At 42.2% G+C, this 23,933-nt stretch overlaps 1 protein-coding gene across 2 annotated transcripts in view; it reads right to left on the bottom strand.

Moving 5' to 3' along the window:
- Positions 1-2,564: 2,564 nt before the first annotated feature.
- The window catches only part of OGDH (oxoglutarate dehydrogenase), a 55,893-nt gene continuing 34,524 nt past the window's right edge, over positions 2,565-23,933 (bottom strand). Inside the window, exons 4-23 of one of the 2 annotated variants that reach the window (XM_075207250.1) lie at positions 21,554-21,647; positions 14,455-14,570; positions 14,151-14,305; positions 13,293-13,439; positions 13,018-13,108; positions 12,745-12,924; positions 12,524-12,652; positions 12,098-12,277; positions 10,984-11,136; positions 10,706-10,808; positions 10,371-10,499; positions 10,142-10,292; positions 8,824-8,951; positions 8,068-8,246; positions 7,456-7,527; positions 7,000-7,125; positions 6,517-6,589; positions 5,655-5,818; positions 5,221-5,375; positions 2,565-4,132 (exon numbers count right to left, since the gene is read on the bottom strand). In XM_075207250.1, the coding sequence (XP_075063351.1) occupies positions 4,012-4,132; positions 5,221-5,375; positions 5,655-5,818; positions 6,517-6,589; positions 7,000-7,125; positions 7,456-7,527; positions 8,068-8,246; positions 8,824-8,951; positions 10,142-10,292; positions 10,371-10,499; positions 10,706-10,808; positions 10,984-11,136; positions 12,098-12,277; positions 12,524-12,652; positions 12,745-12,924; positions 13,018-13,108; positions 13,293-13,439; positions 14,151-14,305; positions 14,455-14,570; positions 21,554-21,647 (2,646 nt within the window). In that variant the 3' untranslated portion in view covers positions 2,565-4,011. Of the gene's footprint in view, positions 4,133-5,220; positions 5,376-5,654; positions 5,819-6,516; positions 6,590-6,999; positions 7,126-7,455; positions 7,528-8,067; positions 8,247-8,823; positions 8,952-10,141; positions 10,293-10,370; positions 10,500-10,705; positions 10,809-10,983; positions 11,137-12,097; positions 12,278-12,523; positions 12,653-12,744; positions 12,925-13,017; positions 13,109-13,292; positions 13,440-14,150; positions 14,306-14,454; positions 14,571-21,211; positions 21,315-21,553; positions 21,648-23,933 lie in introns of both variants that reach the window. The other variant, XM_075207249.1, reaches the window with a different exon arrangement.

Below are 23,933 nucleotides of genomic sequence, written 5' to 3'. Positions count from 1 at the left end.
AGAAACTGTGGCAGCGGGAAGCCCCAAGGGTGTAACAGCATTATTAGACACCGCGGTGGCTGCCACACTTGTCAGTAACTGCGTAGATTGTGAGATAATCTGTGCTAAAGAGGAAACCGACTGTGTCAGAGAAGCCACCCAGGCAGGTTCCTCCGTCAGTGGAGCTGGAGTGTGCTGGGTTTGCGCAGAGAGGGCCCACCCTTCGCAGTCAGAGCAGAGCGCCAACGGGTCCTTCTGCCCACATGGTAATTTAACCTTACATCTAGAACATGTAAAATATTTAGCCATAGGGCCTTTTCCTGTCAATTTTACAAAGGAAAGGCATACCAAAACACACCATAGTTGAGAGAGATTGAGAGAGACAGTGAAGAAAACAAGCAATCAACTAATCTACAATAAAAGTTGTACTTGTACTTTTTTTTCTGTGAGACAACAATGTGATAAATTTGGCAAGTAGGAGAACTACAATATAACCCCTACTAGCCCACTTTATAATCAGACCAAATACAGTAAATGGTTAAATAAATCAGATACTTAGCCCACAGGCCAAACAAGGGAGAAGTCCAACAGCAGTGTCCTGGTGCCTGCTCCCACTGATATGTCTCCTTTCCCGGGCTTCTCTTGGCGCCAAAGACCGGGCTAGTCCAATTTTGCAGAAGAGCTCTATGTTGTCTTAGCTCCCCCCCTCCGATTATACTGTCTCTCCTTTGACTTTTTTCACTGGTTTCCTCGTTACCAAAAAATAAATAAATGAGTATGCGGCAGAGTAGTGGAGACCTCAAAGAGTTGAGGTCTCCGCAGCGATTCTGTACCCCGATGCCCCCTCCTATCTATGAGGGGGGATCTTGGTATTGCCCCCTTCTGTCCTCCTCTCTCTGTCCTGTTCCCCCGCGGATCCAAGATAGCCGCCGGCATTTGTTATCCGATAACCGGCGCTCTTTGCCTGCAGTGGCAGCGCCGGTTATCGGGGAGGCTCCTAGAGTGACAGCGGTCCAGAGAGACCGCTTGTCACTCTGTATTCAGGCACCCTAATTCTCTGCCAGTGAGAGCCTCTGGCTCTCATCTGACAGAGTAGTGCCTGCGCTGCTATATGCTCTATGATAGAACACACTCCCAGGTCTGCCACCAAAATAAGAGTCCTATAGGAAAAATTAACAAATTAAAAGTTAAATAAGAAAATAAATAAAATTTAAATGAAAAAACTAGCATTTAAATAACACACAGCCCAACTCCTTGGGCACCTAGAAAAAACTGAAGAGGAAGAGGCAGGAGGATTGTAGAGGGGAGGGGTCTGTCAGCAGTGCTAAAGTTAACTAGCTAGGTGCCAACTCCCGTGCTCCCCTCCACAACCCCATGGTAAGTAGTGTCCCCCAGACTGGATGAAAGAGAAATATAGTTATATCTGATGGCACACCTATACAATTTGATAGATACTGTATTCTATTATTTATCTAGAATGTAAAAATATTTTTCTTATCCGTTAACTTGCTCTGAACCGGCAAAGGACATTTAGTTACTTGTCATTGGGTTGGCTTTGTGCCATGTTGCCATTTATGGTGGCCAAGTGCTCTGGCATGCAGCCACATACCAGACAGCTGGCTGTCTCCGGGTTCCACAGACCTGGTACCCAAAGTGAACACTATATAACCACGCCATTAGGAAGCCTAGACTTCACCATTGAATACAGGAAATCCTATAACGTTACTCGTGGTCCAGCACTGTTAGATACAGGATACCTTGCATCGAACATTTGCTGAGCTGGTGTTAGACCTCATTTACACTAAATTGATCAATGTTGACAAATAGGAAACCTGTTTTTAAAAAAACCCAACCCCTAAAAATTAAACAAGTTTTTAAAATGTTGTCAATTCTGATTTTTTTCTGTACAATGACCTAAATACGAGGAAGCTAAAAACTGAATACTCTTCCATGCATTATGCAACCTATTTTTATAATAGCTCTCTATTCTCTACAGATGGGATAATTACTTGTGATCACATCAGATACAATACATAAAATGACTACCATTGAGCATATTCTACTAATGTAACGTTTTATTGTGGCGTTAGCTAAACCACACTTGGTATTTAATCATTACCATAATTAGAGGCGGAAGTGGAGAACAAAGATGGACAATACTAGCAAGGTTAAGGTGAGATTGCAATTCCTCCTTTTTTATAGAACACCCCTCTGCTGTGAATGGATATCTTAAGTTGTACCCATATAATTTTCAATTGTTTATCATGAAGCAGTTAGAGAAGTTACTATAATTAGGTTACTATCCAAAGTGGCTTCTATGATGCTGGGGTCCTGTAGTGAGATATGAAGGCCCATTGGACACAGTCAGACCCTTGTACAACACAGAAAGCAACTCAGAGATTGTAGTGGGTAGTGCAAGGACAAATATCTAAAACGAAACATACACCTGTAAATACCATCCGTTGAAAATATATCAATACTTAAAAACAAAACAAAAAAAAAACTAATTGAATCCTACCAATAAATAACTCTTGGGACAGTACCCAAGTAGTATAATGTTTTCAATTAAAGATTTTCCATTACACTTTTTATGTATATATATTTTTTATTTATTTTAACAAAATAAATAAGATTGATTTATGTCAGTGGCCTCTTTATTGTATTTTTTTTCTTTCTTTCATTGCCTTCTTGCTCCTGGGTAGGGTTCAGAATTTGGCACATGCAATTGGAATGGGTCAACTATGTTCAATTCAACCAAATGAGTATCTGTGTTACTAGAGGGTGGCAAAGAATAGATCATCTAAAGCAAGCAGCAAAGGATGCTGGGTAAAGTGTCCAATTTGAAGGTTCGTGGGTAAGTGATTAACTTGTGAATCACTAGCTTGTGCGTTCAGAAGCTTATATATCAGCATGGCTGTGGATAAGAAATAGTGTGGGAAACAGTGGTTTATCATTAAAATGGTATTTAACTGTCTATGCGTTACACATAGCATTAAAGGCAAAATATTAATAAAAATGGATATTAAGGTGCTTCCAAAGTGGAAGAAGGTGGCAAATAAAATACCCCCCCCCCTCCATGTTGCCAAAATAAAAACATAATTAAAATGACTAATTGTTAAATTATTGCTATTCCCAACAAGGCCGTGCGATTGCTGTCAGTTTATCAACTACAATTTTGTCTAGAAAATACAGCTGAGGGAGTTATACAATTATCTGACGCCAAAAAGTGGTTCAATATAATGCAGTCATCTGAATTTCTCCATGAACAGAATACACCATACTTTTAGTAGAGAAAGTGATTCTTCCCATTTAATACATAGACCAGATGTAGGTAACCTTTAGCGCTACAGATGTGGAACTACAAGTCCCAGTACGCCCTGGCACTCTTTGGGATCATTAGGAGACCTTTTAGAGTGAAGGTGGGGCTGGGGGAGATTTTGCACCAATATATAGATCACAAGTAGGCAAGCTATGGCTGCCCAGCTGTTGTAATCCAAGTCACAAGTTACTCCATATGGAAAAATAGGATCACACTGCTATTTTGAGCCCAGATTACTGTGTTTACTACAGCAAGGGAAAATAAAACTTTTTTTTTTACTTGTATAAAACACAGGCATAAAAAATACGTAGCCCAAAACCCATCAGTCTGTAGCCGGGATCTTGTAGCTAGTTAGTGCCTATCAGGAACAGCAGGCAATGAGAGGGATTTTATGCCAATCATCTCATGGTTCTCTCTCTTTTTTTTTTTTTTACGGAATAAAACCAGAGCCCCAGCACATGTCATATTTATAAACATGTATTCTTTAGGTGTACTTTGATTATCTTTGTTTTCTTATAAACTAAACAAAACTGCTTTTCATTTTGCCCCACTAAAGTGATCTAATAGTGGGCAGTTGTCTAGCAGCAGAAAGCTGCTGTAAGTGTACGTATTCTCTGGCCAGGTAAAGCAGACACGGAGAGGAGAGGGATGTCCTCTGTGAGTGTATGGATGGAAGGTGGGGAGTGCAGATAGAGGGAAGAACCGTGGCCAGACTAAGAGAAGCTCTTGTACGAATCCAGATTGAAAGCCGTGTCCAAGAGTCGCTTTAGTTCTGTGGTGTGGGTTTTCTTGTTGCCGGTGGCTGGAGCAGCTGCGGGGTCTCGACCAGCGTACCTGGAGCACAGAAAAGAGACAAGAGGTGTAATTAATGTGTATATGGACGCTGTGTATTACAAGCATATCACAGAGCTCAGACGCAATGTGCCCTGGAGGATATATATTATTGCAGAAATTAGGAAGCATTCAGATTAGCCTAGTAAATAGTTTGAAGTGGATCTGGATACAGTCATTTATATTACAAACCAATATATTTCCTATCCACGCACAGGAAACTAGTGACATGATTGGCATCACTCGCTCATAGTGAATGGATTATTGCTTCATCCACAATTATAAGTGACAGACTAAGGAGTCGGGTAAAGGTTCAACCTGATGAAGTACGTAGAACAGAACCTCAATAATTACACAAAAGTATATTTTCGTTGCTCCTGGGATTTCTCAGTCTGGTCATCATTCACTAGCTCATCTAATAGTGGAATAGTATAGCAATTTCCAACTTTACATTTATATACACAAATCTTCCTTTTACAAGGGGTTCTTATCCAGTGGCTCATAGATGGGCTGCATTGTGTCTATGAAGAATATGAGCACTGTGCTATTTTTCTCTTTCATTTTGTTACTTTGAATTGACAACTTATATTATTGCTGTATTGTGTCACTCAACTCTAGTGGTGGTGGTGTGTGATGCTATTGTGAATGGTCAGGTCTCATTGGTTAGAACTAAAAAGATTTCATGTTGTTAGTAGTGACAGAAAACATATCCTGTTATTATGATGGCAAAATGGTTAAACTACAAAGTGTAGCAAATCAGTTATTTCAAGCACCGACTTGCAATTATAATCATAAAGCAGTCCTTGAAAACATGACAAATGTCAAACTGCACCAGCTACTTGATCACTTCAATATGGTTTCTGCTTTGAATTATCTCAATAAAAATATATTGAAACAGAAAGACAGTAAATGTCAACAGGTGAACGGTACAGACAACATGCCGGGCAGACTGGGTTACAAGCTGGGTATAAGTTATTACTAGTTGTTTCAGGCACATTATTTAGCTCAGTAATACACAGGTTTATATGAAGTAGTGAAGTATCTGCAACATATTAAGGTACTCCATGTATGAGGAGGGATCATGTGCTCACCAGACAGGTTTATTGCGTTGTATGGTCGTACGTAATCTTGGTTTCACGTAGTCATAATAACCCTGGTTTTTGTGTTCCTCTTGGCACCAAACAATGTCTGCATTGGGGTACTTATTCACTTCCTGCTCCAATAGGTCAAACGGGAATGGAGACAGCTAGAGAGGCGAGAGAGAATGACAGGAATGTACACATTTAAATAAACAGACCTCAGAGCCATGTAAGATAACGTGTTCCTTAAGACAATGGTGTGTAAACAATATTTATCTGGGACCCAAAGAGTCAGTGTGCCACTGTTCAGGGACCCCAAAAGACACTGATCCCAATGGATGTCTGGCACATCTGACAATCAAGGGATCCCGACTCAAAGGTTGTGCACCCCTGCCTTAAAAATGTTAGCCACAGACTACATATATGATAACGCAAGGCATTCTCACCTGCTCCACACGGGTGATAGCCACCTCAGTCTCCATTCCTCGCGTGCTGCGCTCTTTGGTCAAATCATAGTACACTTTTCCTGCGCAGAAAAGTATGCGCTTCACCCCAGCAGGATTCTGGGAGGCTGGCCCTGCTTCTGGGATTATCCTCTCAAAGTGAGTGCCTGCAGTAAAACAATGGTGGGCTGTATCACTTCATAGTAACAGATATACAGATCAGATCATATCCTCACTGTTAATGCTACATGCTCATGCTCTTTTCTTATAAACAAACAAATGACCACATGACTGGTAATCATATGCCTATCAGGAGCAATCGGTGATACTGTGACCTAATGACCAGACAGCTGCTTGTGCAGAAATCTGTGAATGTCACACAGACAATCCCAAACAAACAGGAGGTAGGGAATTTAGGGGAAGTCACTTCACCCCAATTTTTTAGCTTACACTAGATAAAAAAAAAAGTTATTCCCTGTGAAATCAACTTCAAAACACAAAAAACTGGTCTAGTAACCAAAATAAACCCTCCAGTCATTATGTGGTTATACAACAAATCTAAAACAGACAGGATATAAACATAAGGCTACATTTTACTGTGTTATAGGAGTATAGCTTCTCCTGTATTCTCCTTATTAAATGTCTGCATTATGTTAGCCACCTTCTGCTTCAGACACCAGCATGGTGACCGGGCCACACAACATTCAGCATAAGGAGACCTCACTACACTAAGGCCACATGAACACCAGCCTACTAAGATCTAGAAGAATGAGTTGAGGACCAGTTATAGAGATTATGACCTTAGAGGCAACTAAAAATGCATAATAGCCGTCATAACCACCTAATGAAAGACACTGCATCTTACCTGCCAACATGTCATCAAAACTTGACCTGGCTTCAGGGTGACGCAGAAGGGACTTTGGAGTGAAGATGATCAGCTGTGAGACGGTAAGAAAAAGCAGATGGAAGAAGGGACCATAGGTGAACAATGATGGAATTATATAATCGAGTAAAAGAATAAAAACAGAAAATATACATACATAGGCTACTGAGTAAATTACAGAAAGGCAATGTTAGCAGTAGTACAGGAGGACACGTCAATGATATTTAAACGGGACTTCAAGTTGAATCCACCACAAAAATATTGTACTATACTTAGTGAATGTTGCTGGAAGGTATGTATAAGCCAATAAGCAAAAGTCATCTGAAGGTGAATACCCATCAAAGAACTGTTATGATTAACAACATTTTAACTTCTGCAATTTATTTCCTCAACTTGCAATTATTTTGTTTAACACAGGTTATTCACATTGCACATTAATAGGTAAGGAGAGACGGATTGCCATACCGGTTTACGGAAAGGTAGCAGGATCTGTCTGCGGAGAACATGGAAGTAATTGGCTGGAGTGGTGCAATTCACAACAATCCAGTTACAGTCATACAGCTGACGGACAGCAAAGTCCTCGGAAATTTTCTGTTGGTGAATGAAACAGCGAAAGAAATAAATCACACTGCGGACTGAAAGCATAGACCACCATTTACACTCTTCTCCCCCCTTCCCTACTTCTAGCAGCGTATGGCAGCCCCCCTTCATATCTCAGTCCAGTGATACAGCCCCCACCCCTCCTTATCCCAGTCCAGTGATACAGCCCCCACCCCTCCTTATCCCAGAACTGTGATACAGGTTTCCCCCTCCTTATCCCAGCAGCACTGTGATACAGGTACATCCTATATACAATGTAACACAGGAGGCAATCTCCGAGTAGCATAGTGCAGGGATGGGTAATTAATGAAGATGACTTACGGGGTACACATCTGGGTCATCATTGCACATCTGCAGAAAGCGCTCAGGTCTAGCCGAGGAATGTTCAGGACCCTGAAGTATAGACACAAAGAAGAGTTACACACACTGTGTAGAACGTACCTTCATACATTTACTCACATTACATTCTCAACACCTTATCCAAAAATGGCTCCAGAACACACCTACATATAGGTGTACATATGGAGAAGGCTATACAGAGAGAAGTAACACTAATATGTAATAGAGACATGGGAAAGTAGGCAGTAGAAACCACGTCAGGTTTCAATCACTACAAGCTTGGAATGGTCATAATTATACACTAATGCAAGTGTATTAAGATATTTTCTAGTAGGTAGGAATACTACGCTATATATAAAAGCAGTAGTGGCCATGTTCTATGAACAACCCCCCCCCCCCACAATACAAACATTACTAGGTGCACTCTACAACATACTTCAAGAATTTGAATTCCAGTTACACGTTAATGTTGAATCAAACACACACACACACACACACACACACACACACACACACACACACACACACACACACACACACACACACACAGAGTCAACAAGCACACACACAGTACGCAGTGAATCCCGCTCTTACCATGCCCTCCATGCCATGGGGTAGTAGCAAGACGATTCCATTCTGTCGCACCCACTTAGCCTGTCCGGGGGAAATGAACTGATCGATGATACACTGAGCCGTATTGTTGAAATCTCCAAACTGGGCCTCCCAGAGAACCAGTGCATTTGGACTGGCCATGGCAAACCCAAGCTCAAATCCTGGTGGAGAGAGTGTAACTTCATCAGCGTGCACCAACATAAATACCACCCACTTCCATTCAAGAGGACTTGTCTAATTCATAAAAAAAAAAAGAAGTAATTCATATAAATCACACAATAGAGTAGCGCTTGCTATATTGAAATCCTGAGCAGCTTCCGGACAGCGCTTGTGATGCTGGGGTTGTGATATATGAGCAAACCTGCCAGGAAGGCGCGCCAGTTCAACAAAGAGGCCGACGTACAGCATTTGCATATAGTGCACATCAACATATCGTGCTCCTCTCAGAGGGAGGCTCAGGAGAACCTAGTGCACAAAGCTCTATGTAGAACTTCACAACCTTCTTTGATTCCATGTAGTGCACACCATCCGTGCACTTTACACTACACACGTGTTCCAAAACCCTTTATTCCACTGACAAACACCAGCCTTTACTTCTATATAGACACTAATAGCATCATCTCTATGCATAACCTTATGAACCATTAGGCTCCTATGTACACTAACCCTTCTCATTTTGTTAGTACACTGTAAACCCAGAATCACTTGTATAAAGTGGATCCCTGCGTCACAACTCACCCAGTACGCCATACTCAGACAGCGAGCTGTTGCAGACTGTGTATGGAGCTTGGTTGGGCCACAGGTGGTTCATAGGAATACAGGTTCTCTTGTCTACATTTTGGTCATGTAAGACGTGATGCCGATGGCTGAAGAAGAGAGATGGGGTGAGTATGAGGGCATATACATGCAGTAATACAGCAACATATTTAACCTGACCGAACTCTGCTACTTGAACACTTCCTACACCAATACATGTAACTAATATCAGACACAAACTACTAAATATAGAACATATAAAGGTCAACAGGTATAAATATTGTCAATCTGCTGCAATAAAAAAGTGGCTCTGACTATGAAGAGATAATAATGTGTTATCTACCTGGTACAATTAGATGTTGTACAATACAAAATCTGCATTGGATTGCATTAAACTGCAACAGACCCAGTTTATAAGTGTCATTTTCGTACGTGTTTCCTATGAAAACATTACATGGGTATATTGTTTGCTTTGTTGAATATAATGCACCTCTGTGTAAGTGAATGCCTTTATTTTAATCAGAAAAAGAAAAGCTCTAAAAAACAGTAGTTACATTCATATTTTTAGCATCATGTCAGTTCAGCTTTCTGGTTCAAGTTGATGATTAAGAAAGAAAAAAAAAACAACTGAATTTTATTAGTAGAACTAATGCTTTAAATATGAATGAGAATAATTCATTGTAACCAAATTCCACGAAGTTTGTTAACAAGTGACCACTTGTTAGCAGGCAATAGTAGATTAACTGCGGGCTTTGGTTTTATAACCAAGGCAATGTTTTTTCACGTTGCAGCTTAGAGGCATCTGTACTCTACTTTTTACAGCCCCATCTTTATTCTAATGCTGTCACTGACAACTAAAGAGTCCCACCAAAAGGTAGGGGGCCAAGTAAACTGTCCCTCTGAGTCCCAAAGCATGTATACAGATCGCAGGGTGTGAATAAACCAACACTTTCATATTCAATGACAGGGGAATACTGGCTATCCTGGCAATGTTGGAAGAATATGGGAGGTCCAGATCAGATCTTCCCTGCCTATAGAACTATTAGATCCAGTAACTCGCATGCAAGATAGCACCAGATCTAATACTATTAGTGTGAACGTTTTACAACTAATTTAATATTCATTACATAGACTGGAAGCACAAGATGCCACACAATGTTTTTGGTTTCTAGTAAACTGATGAGCTGTAGTCTCGTGAACACCGGTTCAGACCACAAAGTGGCATTCCCTTACTATACAGTCTTTGGTATAAAACAACTGCACCATCATTTGTATAAAGGAGAGAACATTGCCACAGTACCTGAAAGTGCCCCTCTCTACGTCTTGCCCGCTCAGACGTATGTGGATGCCTTCCTTCAGGAGTGACCCAAATGCCATATACTCCCCCAGGGCCCAATCAACAGCCCTGTTCTTCACCATCTCCCCTCGAGCTTTCAGTATGCGGCTGAGACCTGGGGACAGACAGACAGTTAGTTTACATGTACAGATAAACAGTTTTCTGTGCAGACACAGAAGTCATAAGTAAATACCTCCATGAATAGTAAAGTCCTCTACGGGGACCGAGCTGGCCACACTTCCGATGTGTGACAAATCCTCCTCACTGAGCCCTGTAGAAGGACAGGACATACTGCGAGGCTGGCCATCCAGAGTGAAGAAACCTGTGTAACAATATATGTTAATGGTACCTCAATCCAACTTACATCTAGAACACAATCCTCTAGTGCTAGGACTACTGAATTTGTGCTGAGCAATTCGCTAGCCATTATGTGTTCTGTTCTGCTACAGCAAGACTCAAATTAAAGACAGACATGAAATCTTTGCACTCTGTATGACACTGTGGATAGACAGAAGGCTGCATACATACCAGGCCATGGGGAGTCCAGCCAGTGCTTAATATGAAGGATCTTCTTATCTTTGGAGTGGGTAAGTGCCTCCTCGCAGATTTTGTCATACTTCGCTATCTCCTCCTGTAATGTATATTCTGTGTTACCTCTCTCATAACTCTGCCTGATGAATAAACCTACACCCTGCCTCCTCCTTCAGAAACGGTCAACGTTTGTAGATATTCTCTTTTCATCCTACAGCTACTGGTTCTTTCTTGTACACTCCAAAGCCCTTTACTAAAAAAACAAAAAACTGTACCTCGTATTCAGGCTGGTTGACCACTCCTTGTGACACCAGAGTCTCTGCGTATTTCTGCAGCACAGGCTTCTGTTTGCGGATCTGCTTGTACATCAGAGGCTGTGTAAACATGGGCTCATCCATCTCATTGTGTCCATTGCGTCGGTAGCACACCTATAAAAAACGAAACGCCTGTGAGAACACAGCTGGCACAGCCAATATTACATGATGACACTGACATTATCACACACACATTTCATATAGGAAAATGTTTAGGGAGTGGAGTCGTTTACAAAACTTGTGCCTGTTTGTTCACGGCTTGCCCCTCGGTCTGAGAAATAAACAGTCTTGTTTACTCAACATTTGGACTCCTCCTCCTCATTAAAAGGCCACTAAACTTAAAACAAATTGATTTACATAAAAAGCTATTAACATTCACACATATATGAAATCCTATGACGAAACGCGTTGGTGTGTGGCTTACAGCAAATTTTAAACGTTGAAGTTTGCTGCTCGTGTCCATCAAAACAACAGCTACATCATACAGCTTTCGCTGTGATATGCTTGGCTTTATAGAATTTCTGCTACATGTCCAGTTTTCGGGGGAAGGGAAACTAGATTGTAAGCTTCAATGGGACAGGGATTGATGTGAATGACTACATATCCTCTGTCCAGGGATGTATAATTGGACATGTTCTATATAAACAATAATACTAATGCCACCCCAGAGGTGATATTAATATCAATGACTTTGCAAAACATCTGTGGCAGCAGCAAAACAGGGGAACTCCTTCAAGGTTCCGAGAAATTAACTGCTCATTGTTCAAGAGTTAGAAAGTCTAATAGAACATGAGATAAGAGTAGTAGTGTATACTTCACATTACCTTTAAAGATAAAATACACAATCATTAACACAGCAATAATTACATTAGTCACCCAAGTTGTATTGCAGAGTACAATTTGAAGTGCATAGAACCGCTCACTCTTCTGTGCAGAAAGAAAAATACATGATCACGGAATCAGTGCCACATTAAGCGATTTCCACAAGTCCACAATATGCAATCATAGTTTAGAAGGGTCTGAAATCTGAATAGGTTAGGACAGTTTGTGAGGTGAATACAGGAGACCCACGTACCAGGTCCACTACCACGTCCTTGTGAAAAGTGCTCCTCCATTCTGCAGCCACATTACACACATACATCACAGCCTCGGGGTCATCAGCGTTGACATGGAAGATTGGAGCATTGACAACCCTAGCCACGTCTGTTGGGTAAGGAGAGGAGCGTGCCATTCGAGGATCAGTGGTAAAACCAATCTAAATGTAGAAACACATTGCACTTAGTGATAAAATAGCACAATTACAAATAAAATAACATACGTGGCTTTCCCGATGGCTTATTGAATAAGTCCGAATGACTTTAGAGGACATAGTGGAAGGTTGAGTGGAAACATGGAGAATGCCTACTCTCATGAAACACTACAAATAAAGGTTGGTGGCAAATAATGTATGTATCCCTTATGCAACATACTCTTCCTGCAGACCTGCCAGAAACCTTCATACCTGGTTGTTGGCCACCACATGCACAGTGCCGTGTGTAGTGTAAGACGGGAGGTCACTCAAGTGGAAAGTCTCATATACAATCCCTTGTCCTGCGAACGCAGCATCTCCGTGTAATAGGATAGACATCACCTGTATTATTACCAGACAGAGGAAACGTCTGAGTACCAGGAGTCATAGTGAACCAAAATTCCCGCTTACCTCCTCCATGTCCCGTCACTCACCTTTTTGCCCTCTGTATCGCCGCAATAGAACTGCTCAGCTTTAGTTTTGCCTTGAACGACGGGGTCGCATGCCTCAAGATGGGACGGGTTGGCAACCAATGACAGAGTGATGTTTCTGTCCGTTACCCTGTTTATTCTTCTGTGGTACATTCCCAGGTGGTACTTGACGTCCCCAGAGCCCTACAACAGACACAAGAGCAGATATTACACCGCTCAGAAAGGCTATTTGCCTTCCCTTATCCTACATACAAGGTCAACATTAGCAAAACTTACCTCATCTGCAGCTTCCAGCTTGGAGTCAAACTGACAGAAAATCTGCTCAAGCTCCTTCCTGATCACATTGGCCAAGACATTAAGACGACCTCTGCAGGACAAACAGAACAGAGGAGGTGTTACGCAGTGAAAATATGGATTCATGTGCGACATACGGAAAATGGCAAATGTGAATGTACTGGGAAAGTTGGTGGACACGAGAAACAAGACTACACACTAGTCAGAGAATGTCACACATGCAGTTCCCATGGATCCATAGATAAATACATAGGTACCTGTGTGGCATCCCCATGATTACATAATCCACACCATTCTCACTGGATTTATCGATGATGGTTTTCAGGGCAGGTATTAACACTTCACAGCCCTCCAATCCAAAACGCTTCTCAGAAGACCATTTACGGTGAAGGAACTCTTCAAATCTGCATGTAAGAATCAATATTACGCCAAAACAAATGACCACTGACGAAAAAAAACCCAAAAAAAACAGGAACAACGCTATTACTCATGGGGCACACTGTAGTCCTAATCTCTGTACCACTATATACTCATAGCTAGTCCTCTTTATGCTCCTATCCATATCCTTTCATTAAAGCCATCATGGCTTCCTTTTAGATACCAACTGCTGCTGTTGGTCCTTATTTAGTAATCTAAGCACATCAGGGGTAAATTCTAGTCAAATAATAATTCCAAGCTATACATCTAAAGGACTGTTATCACAAATAGAGAAAGGTCCCTGAAAACTTAAATTGCAGAAAAAAAGTCAAGTAATACAAATATGTAAACATATTGATATTACAAAGTACATTTCTCTAATTCACAAATATTGAAGAGCAAGTGATTGTTGGTACTGCACACAAGCTGCTGCATGCGCCGCAGCTAGGAACTTGATGGTATATTAGAATTATTTTTTTTAAAATTCAATAAAAAGTAGAACATGCTTTTCTATTGTTTTTTGGCAGTTGAGCGAGACTGGACATCTGTAGTCATTGTTACAGTACAAAGTTATTTCTTGCTATTAGTAGAAAGCTGGAGTAATGAAAAGAGATTCTCATCCCCTCTTATCTGGGGTAGAGATCAGGCCATTGTGCTAAAGGACCCGGACACACCCACAATTACATTAATCACTGCACCTTGTTGACCGAACAAGCCTGGCGAGCAGAGTGCGTTTCTCCTCATTGGTGAACTGCATGATCCCCGGAGTCTCAAACTTGTGCCGGATCCACTGACATTGCTCCAGGTCATTGATAAACATGAACTCCACTCCAATGTGCTGGCAGTAAGAGGTCTGCACACATAAAAAGCAGATGGAGCAATACATGCAAAAAAGGGGTACTCCATATATAGAACAAAGCAAGGGTCATGTATTCTTTTCTTTTTTTTTTATTAATTGGGGCAGGGCAAAATCAACTTATAAAGCAGGTGATCTCTACTCACCTCTAGCCTCTTAATGATCTCTCGAAGGGGCAGTGCTGTCTCATTCCCTCCAATGAATGTAGTGGTTGGCAGATGGAAGACTTTATCCAGGTCAGATTCCTCCAGCCCGTAAAACCCTGCGAAGTGCAGTGGTCAGAGACAGACAAACGGAGGAGGCGTTCCAGAAGGAGAAACATAGTGCAGCCAGCCATGCAGACACATAATGGAAAGGGTACAGTGGCATTGGTGTGATATGCAGCGGGATAGGGCAGGGGGATGACAGCAACACACAGGACAGGCGATGGTACATATGGTTCCATTGGAGCATGATTCGGGTTTGGAAGAGAGCGATGATACGAGAGGTAGCGCAGTGGAAATGACAAGAAGCAGATGATGGGAGCAAGCAGGATGGTAGGTGGTGGAAGGGGTAAAAGACAGACATTAGTCTACAATTCACCTGAATGTACATCTCATTTCCAACCACAGCAAACATTTTCCATTACATTAGAATCAATCCATACAATCTCCAACTTCACACACTCTCAAACTAAACATTGGTAATGTATTACTGATGATGTAATGTAGGCACATAACACCTACAACTGATGTGTTAAGTCCTCTGTATAACATGTATCCATGTGACCCAACTGTCCAGAGAGCAGGAGAAACCCAGCACCACTTTCATTTTTATACAGAGCTCTTTCATGTTATCCGGATAGTAAAACACTGTCTGATGACAGATCCCAGCATGTCATGTTCACCAAACCTCATTATTATGTAATGTACTTTAAGTTTTGCACTAACCAAAGACTTATTAATCCTTGCAATCAGGAATAGATAGTAAGCATTCCTTCCAGTATACAGAATACGTCAATAGAGGAAATTTCTCAAATGGGGCAACTGTTTGTTAAGATATTCCAATCTCCTACATAGTTGGTTTTAGATTTACCCCACAAGATACAATGAAACTAAACCTACCCATCTACATGCGGCGCCTTATAGCACCTCCCCCACCCATCTACATGCTGCACCTTGTAGCACCTCCCCCACCCCAACTACATGCGGCGCCTTGTAGCACCTCCCCCACCCATCTACATGCGGCGCCTTGTAGCACCTCCCCCGCCCATCTACATGCTGCGCCTTGTAGCACCTCCCCCGCCCATCTACATGCTGCGCCTTGTAGCACCTCCCCCGCCCATCTACATGCTGCGCTTTGTAGCACCTCCCCCGCCCATCTACATGCTGCGCCTTGTAGCATCTCCCCCACCCATCTACATGCGGCGTCTTGTAGCACCTTCCCCACCTACATGCGGCGCCTTGTAGCACCTCCCCCACCCCATCTACATGCGGCGCCTTGTAGCACCTCCCCCACCCATCTACATGCTGCGCCTTGTAGCACCTTCCCCATCTACATGCGGCGTCTTGTAGCACCTCCACCACCCCATCTACATGTGGCGCCTTGTAGCACCTCCCCCACCCATCTACATGCTGCGCCTTGTAGCCTCTCCCCCACCCATCTACATGCGGCGTCTTGTAGCACCTCCACCACCCCATCTACATGCGGCGCCTTGTAGCACCTCCCCCACCCATCTACATGCGGCGCCTTGTAGCACCTCCCCCACCCCATCTACATGCGGCGCCCTGAAACACCTCCCCCACCCATCTACATGCGGCACCTTGTAGCACCTCCCCCACCCATCTACATACGGCGCCTTGTAGCACCTCCCACACCCATCTACATGCGGCGCCTTGTAGCACCTCCCCCCACCCATCTACATGCTGCGCCTTGTAGCACCTCCCCCACCCATCTACATGCTGCGCCTTGGTAGCACCTCCCCCACTCATCTACATGCGGCGCATTGTAGCACCTCCCCCACCCCATCTACATGCGGCGCCTTGTAGCACCTCCCCCAACCCATTTACATACGGTGCCTTCTAGCACTCCCCCCATTAACCCAAGGCTACATACAGTGCCTTCTAGCACACCACCACCCCCAAGGCTACATACAGTGCCTTGCAGTCCTATGTGGAAACTCACATCTGCACCCAGACACACAAGAATTTACAAGGACATAACACAATCTCAACCTTGAAATACTTTAAGTGCTAATTACAAACAACTATGTAATTATTACTACATAAAAATCTGTATGTCCAATAATAGCAAAGGGTATCTGTGAACTAGAAGATAAACTGGATGATCTTACAGTCATTAAGTCTATAAGGTGATGTTTAAACTAGAGTGGAAAGAACTATTAGAAGAGAAGCCCAGATATACTGTATGTCAGACCAGTGAGCTATGTAGAGTAGAGCAATACTACTGTATTTATCATCCTTGTTGTACTACAAGCATTTATGTATCCTTCTTGTCAAAAGACTCCTATTAGATGATTTTTCCTGTCACCTCCAGTCATAGAACAGAAAAGCCTCAGCAGCAGGTAGGACTCCTAAAACACAGACATGTGCCCATGTGGAGAGGGGGGGGGGGGGGGGGGGGGGAAAGAAGGCAGGGGAGGGCTGTTGAAAGTTTTCCGTACCTCCCACAGTGAGAACACGAAGTCGATCCAGAAATGCTGACAGGTCTGAGTGGGTTAGGAGAAGAGGTTGCAGCATAAGGGGTCAGGTGTTAATGGGGAGCAGAGTGCAGCATGGGGAAAAACAGAGAGGAATCTTTAAATCTAGAAATTCAACACCACAAACAGGGGTGGGGACAAGCCGTCAATGTGACAATCTGAAGGAGGGGAGAAAAAGAAAAAGGAAAAAAGGAAAAAAGGAAAAAAGGAAAAAAAGGAAAAAAGGAAAAAAGGAAAAAAGGAGAAAAAAAAGCACTCTGGCACACTGCCATGCTCCCAACCTGTAATGGGCACACTGCGTTGTATACTGCCAGACACCCCACTATGTGCTTAGTTACAGGCTCTTCAAACACCCTCACACACATATACTAACAGAGGTGGTAACAGAAACACAAGAGCAAATTATGGACACAATGTACATGTAAAGGAAGGATTTCCACAGGAGCTTCAGTGCCCAAATGCAGCTTCAACTTGATGATGTTGCCTGAATAGTGATGTTTGATGTAAAATCAAGTTGCTATCATTTATCCACTACAGTCTATAAAATGATAGCTAGAATCTGATTGGCTGATATGGACAACACCTTCACTTTTCCTTTTGAGAAGTCACCATCAGGACACACCTTAGTAGAAGCATTACATTGGACATTTGGTGCTTATCCTGTTGCTTGCATTGTATTTTCAGCCACCTGTAAGCAAACACTGAAGTCAGGTATCCCTATAGTGTACAGAGTGTCGGGGTGGGAGACCCGACCATGGTATGAATGGGGAACAGGTTCTTAAAAATTCTGCAGTTGATCTTATTTTGTCTTCTTTTTAATACACCATCACTTGTTTTCCCATCAATGATGCAGCATTCAAATGATTTAATTTAGAAACTGCTGGAGACAGCTGTGCTAGCAGATATACTCACCTTGTGTGTTAGTCCATGACCCCAATATATACAAATGTCCCATATATAATATGCTTGTATTGTATACCTATAGTCATTATTCAGTGTCTAATGCTTTCCTAAGGGACAGGGGGTAGGTAACCTGTGAAGATGTCAGCATGCCTTGCAAGTTACAGAAGCACAGATCGCCCAAGCCTGCTGAAAGACAACACTGTGCATTGTTTATAGCTGCGATCCCACCTTACAAATTTAAATAAAGGTCCCCCTTCCTCTAGCTAGAGCTCTGCGGGCGACTTATGCAGCTGTTTTTTTTTTTTGGGGGGGGGGGGGGGGGGGGGGGGGGGGGGTCTCTGTCGATTCTGTAATACACAGTCATCAAATCGGGATCTAAGAAATGAAGAGGGAGTACCAATCACAGGCCGCAATCACTACATGTACCAGCCCCTGGGGCTCTGGCCAGGGGCAGGAGAACCTTAGTAAAGATTGTCAGCAGGTGGTAGTGCATCTTTAAAACCTCCAGAAGTGGACTGGAAAATGCTTTATGAAAGCAGGTACGTACACAGGAAAATGTGACATTACCCATAGCAACCAGTCTCATGTTTTTACATTTTACATAATAAAAGCATCAGTCTGATTGGTTGTTAGCGGTTACAGTATAAATTGAACCTGTCCTTTTCTTGTTGTTTTACAAACTTGCTAGCTAATAGAAGTGATTCAGAGATAACAAGAATTTTAGTGTTCTCATTCACTTTAACAGATGGATAGGGAAATCTTGTTTTTATCAGTTTATATAGAAGCATTTAAATCAGGATAACCACCAACATTATTTACTTAAGCTGGGTAGACACCTATGCAGTCTTACTTCAGATGCAATTTCTGTAATGATTTCACCAACGATTAAAAGTCCTGATGAGCAGCTGATTCATACGTACACACCTACACGATTTACCTTCAGATCTGTGCTCTTCATCTCTCATAACCATCTGCTGAAAAGATTGTGACTCTGCACACTCATCGTACACTATACAGATATCTGCCTACACTGCTGGTCATGAGTGCGTACACACTTCCACATTTGCCCGACATCGTTCCATCGTTGATTGTGGTTTTTAGAAAGTTTATAAAAGCAAATCAACAGGTGTGATATGATAAAACATGATCGTGGGAGCATACACACTCTTGAAGTATCTAACCGAACGGTCATGAATTGTGTGATCTGTACGATAATTCCTTATGTGTGTACAAAATATCACTGCACTAGGTCATCACACCCCGACACATAATATCTAATTCATAATGTCACATAGAGACAACATTAATTTCTGGGTGGTGCACCCAAAACACTTATTGATACATGTATAGAAAGTAAAAACAAGAAAATGAATATGTTCAACATGGGGCACTCTGTGAGTTGCTTAGTAGCACCAATAAAAACTTATTTTATTAAAGTTATTAAAAGAAAATTCCCATATATTCCTGAATAATCACTCGTAGCGAAGTAATTAAAAACGGCAAAACTAAAAAAGTGCTGTGAAAAGTGCAAAGTAAGTGTTTTAAAATGGTAGATAAACTACCATGCCTCGCTATGGTGTAGGATACCTTATCAAATATAATGTTGAATAACAAAATTGTAAGTTATTGTTCAAATCCATTCGAAAATATTGACGTGTAGACAATAGTAGAAATCGGTTAAATCAATTCAGTGATACCAGTCATTATTTCAGTGAACTAACTACAGTGTGAACCAATATGTCTTTACCATACACAATATATAAAAAAAAAAAAAATGGATTCTTGCATATTATGAAACACTGTTAGTCTTGACGCATACAAAGGCATATAGGTGGTTGTATATCTTTTATTCGAGAATTATTAACAATAAATATTTCAACATACAATTTTAATAATAAACAAGGGATTATGTTTTAATTGGTGCTACTAAACAACTCAGAGTGCCCCAATGTTGAACACATTCTTTTTCTCCTTTGAGTTTCTATACGTCTACCCAGCTAACACTGTGTCACTTGCCCTAGTTTAAGCCAATTAGTCCAAGTGTGTTTTTCAAATCACCACTAGAATATTTACTAAATGGTCATTACATTATTCAACCAATCAATCATTCTGTAAAATATATGATCCAGTGCGTGATCTGACAAATATTCCGTCAACAGTGTGATTAGTACAGACTCAGGACAGATGAAGGAGCGGACTGTCTTATCTCCAAGGTCTGGTCATTATTATTTCTTTGAAATTAAACTTATCAAAAACCACCCATTACCTAGAGTGCGCAACATTTACAAGAGGCTCCAACACCACCTTAAGACACTATTACCTTGGTGTGCTTACAAAAATGGACATGCTTTAATAGAGAATGTGCTAGTATTAATGGTAATGTAGGTGGTTTAGGAGAATAATAGCTAGAACTAGGTTGATTACAGTAGAAAATAAGGAGAAACAATGCAAACACTGTCCCAAATTAGCGGAGGAGGGATATAAACAATGGCCAATCAGCCAAGCAAAAACAAAATACATAAAAATACAACTTTGTTGCTGTTACAGTCCTACAACCGACAAAAGTTAAATGAACAAATTATTTACATGTTCTCAGATCAGTAAGCAAACATATATGTACTCATGCCCACACACCACATGCTCTACACCCCAAGCAGGCACAACCAAGGCCCCAGTCTACTGCCCGCGCACACACCCATAACATGCCATATGCGGTTAGTTGTGTATACTGAGTGCACTAGTCTACATTAGCAGCTTTTGGCGTGATAGCAGCTCGAGCTTTGTGGCCTAACAGAGTCATTATCACCAATTCTACACTCAGAGGTCCAACTAACAGCTTTTTTTTTTTTTACACTTGGGACAGAACCGTAGAGCAAACATACAAACTGGAGGGATCCGTGCAAGGCCCATTTGCTTTATTTTCTCCAGAAACAAATATGAAATATATTTGGCAACATTAAAATTATGGCTGACCACAGTAGACTACTACAATTAGATGCAGTAAAAACTGGCTTTGTATATAAATTCTGGATTTTTATTTAGAGGGAAAAAACAAAACAAAAAACTCAACAACAATGCTCAATGACGCACAGCAGATCCTGCATGGACTTTTAGGAGTCAGAAGACTGGATTAAGTGGCAGCCATAATATGTAGGCCTATACCTGTACATTTTAACACCACAGGAAAGCAGCTGTTAGTTGTGATCTCTGCTGTTGGCGGGAACGGGGGACAGACAGACGTGGGTTGGGGTGAGAGGGAGACGCAGAAGCAGTGCCATACTAGTAGAACTATTTGCCCTCACCGAGTTTGTCTGAGGATGTGACAATGTCAGCTGGCACACAGGAATCCAGATCTGCATCCAGAATGCCAAGTGGGTCAAGCTGGGCAACATGGTGCCCACGGATCTACATAAAGGAGAGGTGCCGGAGGAGGATGGTGGAAGGGGATAGGAAAGGAGTACGTAGTGGTAAAACACAGAAGAGTAAGGGAGGAAGTGGGTGGGGGAATAAGAGGGAGAGTAGATGATGGAGTAAAAACAGAGGAATATAGAGGCACCACATAAAATAATAAACACAAGAGGAGAGGGAGAGAAGGAGGAAAGCAGAAGAGAAAAGTTACAATGAGTTGATACTGTAATCCTCACCGACATTCGGAGGACCGACAATTACTGGAGCGTCATCAAAATTAACACAGCTAATCCCGAGAGGGTCAAGTTTTGCAATGTGGTGACCCCTTACCTAGAAACAATGACACAAACTGGTTAATGACTCCTCCCCTCTCCCCACAGACAGACATTATGTAATCATTATGTGGATGGAAGGAACTGTCTCAGCAATATACAATTATAGTTTCATGCTGTGGTTGTGCACAGCTTATATCCTGAAGTTCCCACATTCAGCCATTTTCAGGCATTGTGAATACTCAGCAACATGTTCCTTGAACAATTATAGAGTACAGTGCTTACAGGTGCATACATTCATCAATGACAAAAGTAAACTGCTAAAGATAAAATTCAATAAAAAAGTTGTACATACAATAGGCACCAGACATTACTCATGTACAAGCTTAATATAGTTTTAACGAAAATGTGGGCAAATGCATCAATGGAAACTATAGGTTATGTTAAAGGAGGAGGAAAAAAAACACCAAAAAACTGTCAGGGTCATTATCCTGCCGTTTAACACCTTGGAAATATGAATCCCACCTAACATTAGGTTTACATATTTATTTCAAATAAAAAATTTAAAATACTGTATGTTATGACAACATAATTATAGTAAATGATTACCTCAAATAAAAACCAGCTGCTGACAAAAAAAAATGGTGAAAAAAATAATTTGATGTGATCTTTCTCTTCCTGACCTGGGCTTCTATATCAAGATATAGTTTCAAAATATTGTGATCACACACGGATACAGGTACGCATCTGGTCAAATAGCACTGAGCTACTGCAGAAGGGCCGCCAATTACAGAGCTGGACTAGTAAGCTGGGTTAAGGCACACAGATACACAAAGGATTACTGCTTCCTATAGTCCAGCTCTATACTGACAGTGATCCTTCGTGTATGTGCGTGCCCTCACTCTGACAGTATAGAGCTGGACTAGAGGAAGCAGGGTGAGGGCACACAGATACATGAAGGATCACTGTCAGTATAGAGCTGGACTAGAGGAAGCAGGGTGAGGGCACACAGATACATGAAGGATCACTGTCAGTATAGAGCTGGACTAGAGGAAGCAGGGTGAGGGCACACAGATACATGAAGGATCACTGTCAGTATAGAGCTGAACTAGAGGAAGTAGAGTGAGGGCACACAGACACATGAAGGATTATTGCCAGTATGGAGCTGGACTAGAGGAGCAGAGTGAGGGCACACAGACACATGAAGGATCATTGCCAGTATAGAGCTGGACTAGAGGAAGCAGAGTGAGAAGGCACACAGATACATGAAGGATCACTGTCAGTATAGAGCTGGACTAGAGGAAGCAGAGAGAGGGCACACAGATACATGAAGGATCACTGTCAGTATAGAGCTGGACTAGAGGGAGCAGGGTGAGGGAACACAGATACATGAAGGATCACTGTCAGTATAGAGCTGGACTAGAGGGAGCAGAGAGAGGGCACACAGATACATGAAGGATCACTGTCAGTATAGAGCTGGACTAGAGGAAGCAGAGAGAGGGCACACAGATACATGAAGGATCACTGCCAGTATAGAGCTGGACTAGAGGAAGCAGAGAGAGGGCACACAGATACATGAAGGATCACTGTCAGTATAGAGCTGGACTAGAGGAAGCAGAGAGAGGGCACACAGATACATGAAGGATCATTGTCAGTATAGAGCTGGACTAGAGGAAGCAGAGAGAGGGCACACAGATACATGAAGGATCACTGTCAATATAGAGCTGGACTAGAGGAGCAGAATGAGGGCACACAGATACATGAAGGATCACTGTCAGTATAGAGCTGGACTAGAGGAAGCAGAGTGAGGGCACACAGATACATGAAGGATCACTGTCAGTATAGAGCTGGACTAGAGGAGCAGAGTGAGGGCACACAGATACATGAAGGATCACTGTCAGTATAGAGCTGGACTAGAGGAGCAGAGAGAGGGCACACAGATACATGAAGGATCACTGTCAGTATAGAGCTGGACTAGAAGAAGCAGAGAGAGGGCACACAGATACATGAAGGATCACTGTCAGTATAGAGCTGGACTAGAGGGAGAAGAGTGAAAGCACACAGATACATGAAGGATCATTGCCAGTATAGAGCTGGACTAGAGGAAGCAGAGTGAGGGCACACCGATACATGAAGGATCACTGTCAGTATAGAGCTGGTTTAGAGGAAGCAGAGAGAGAGCACACAGATACATGAAGGATCACTGTCAGTATAGAGCTGGACTAGAGGGAGCAGAGAGAGGGCACACAGATACATGAAGGATCACTGTCAGTATAGAGCTGGACTAGAGGAAGCAGAGTGAGAGCACACAAGATACATGAAGGATCACTGTCAGTATAGAGCT

This window comes from Mixophyes fleayi, chromosome 4 (genome assembly GCF_038048845.1).
Source record: "Mixophyes fleayi isolate aMixFle1 chromosome 4, aMixFle1.hap1, whole genome shotgun sequence".
In the NCBI taxonomy this organism is placed as follows: domain Eukaryota; kingdom Metazoa; phylum Chordata; class Amphibia; order Anura; family Limnodynastidae; genus Mixophyes; species Mixophyes fleayi.
Note: the sequence above shows the minus strand (reverse complement) of the source record. Positions and strands in the feature narration are given on the sequence as shown.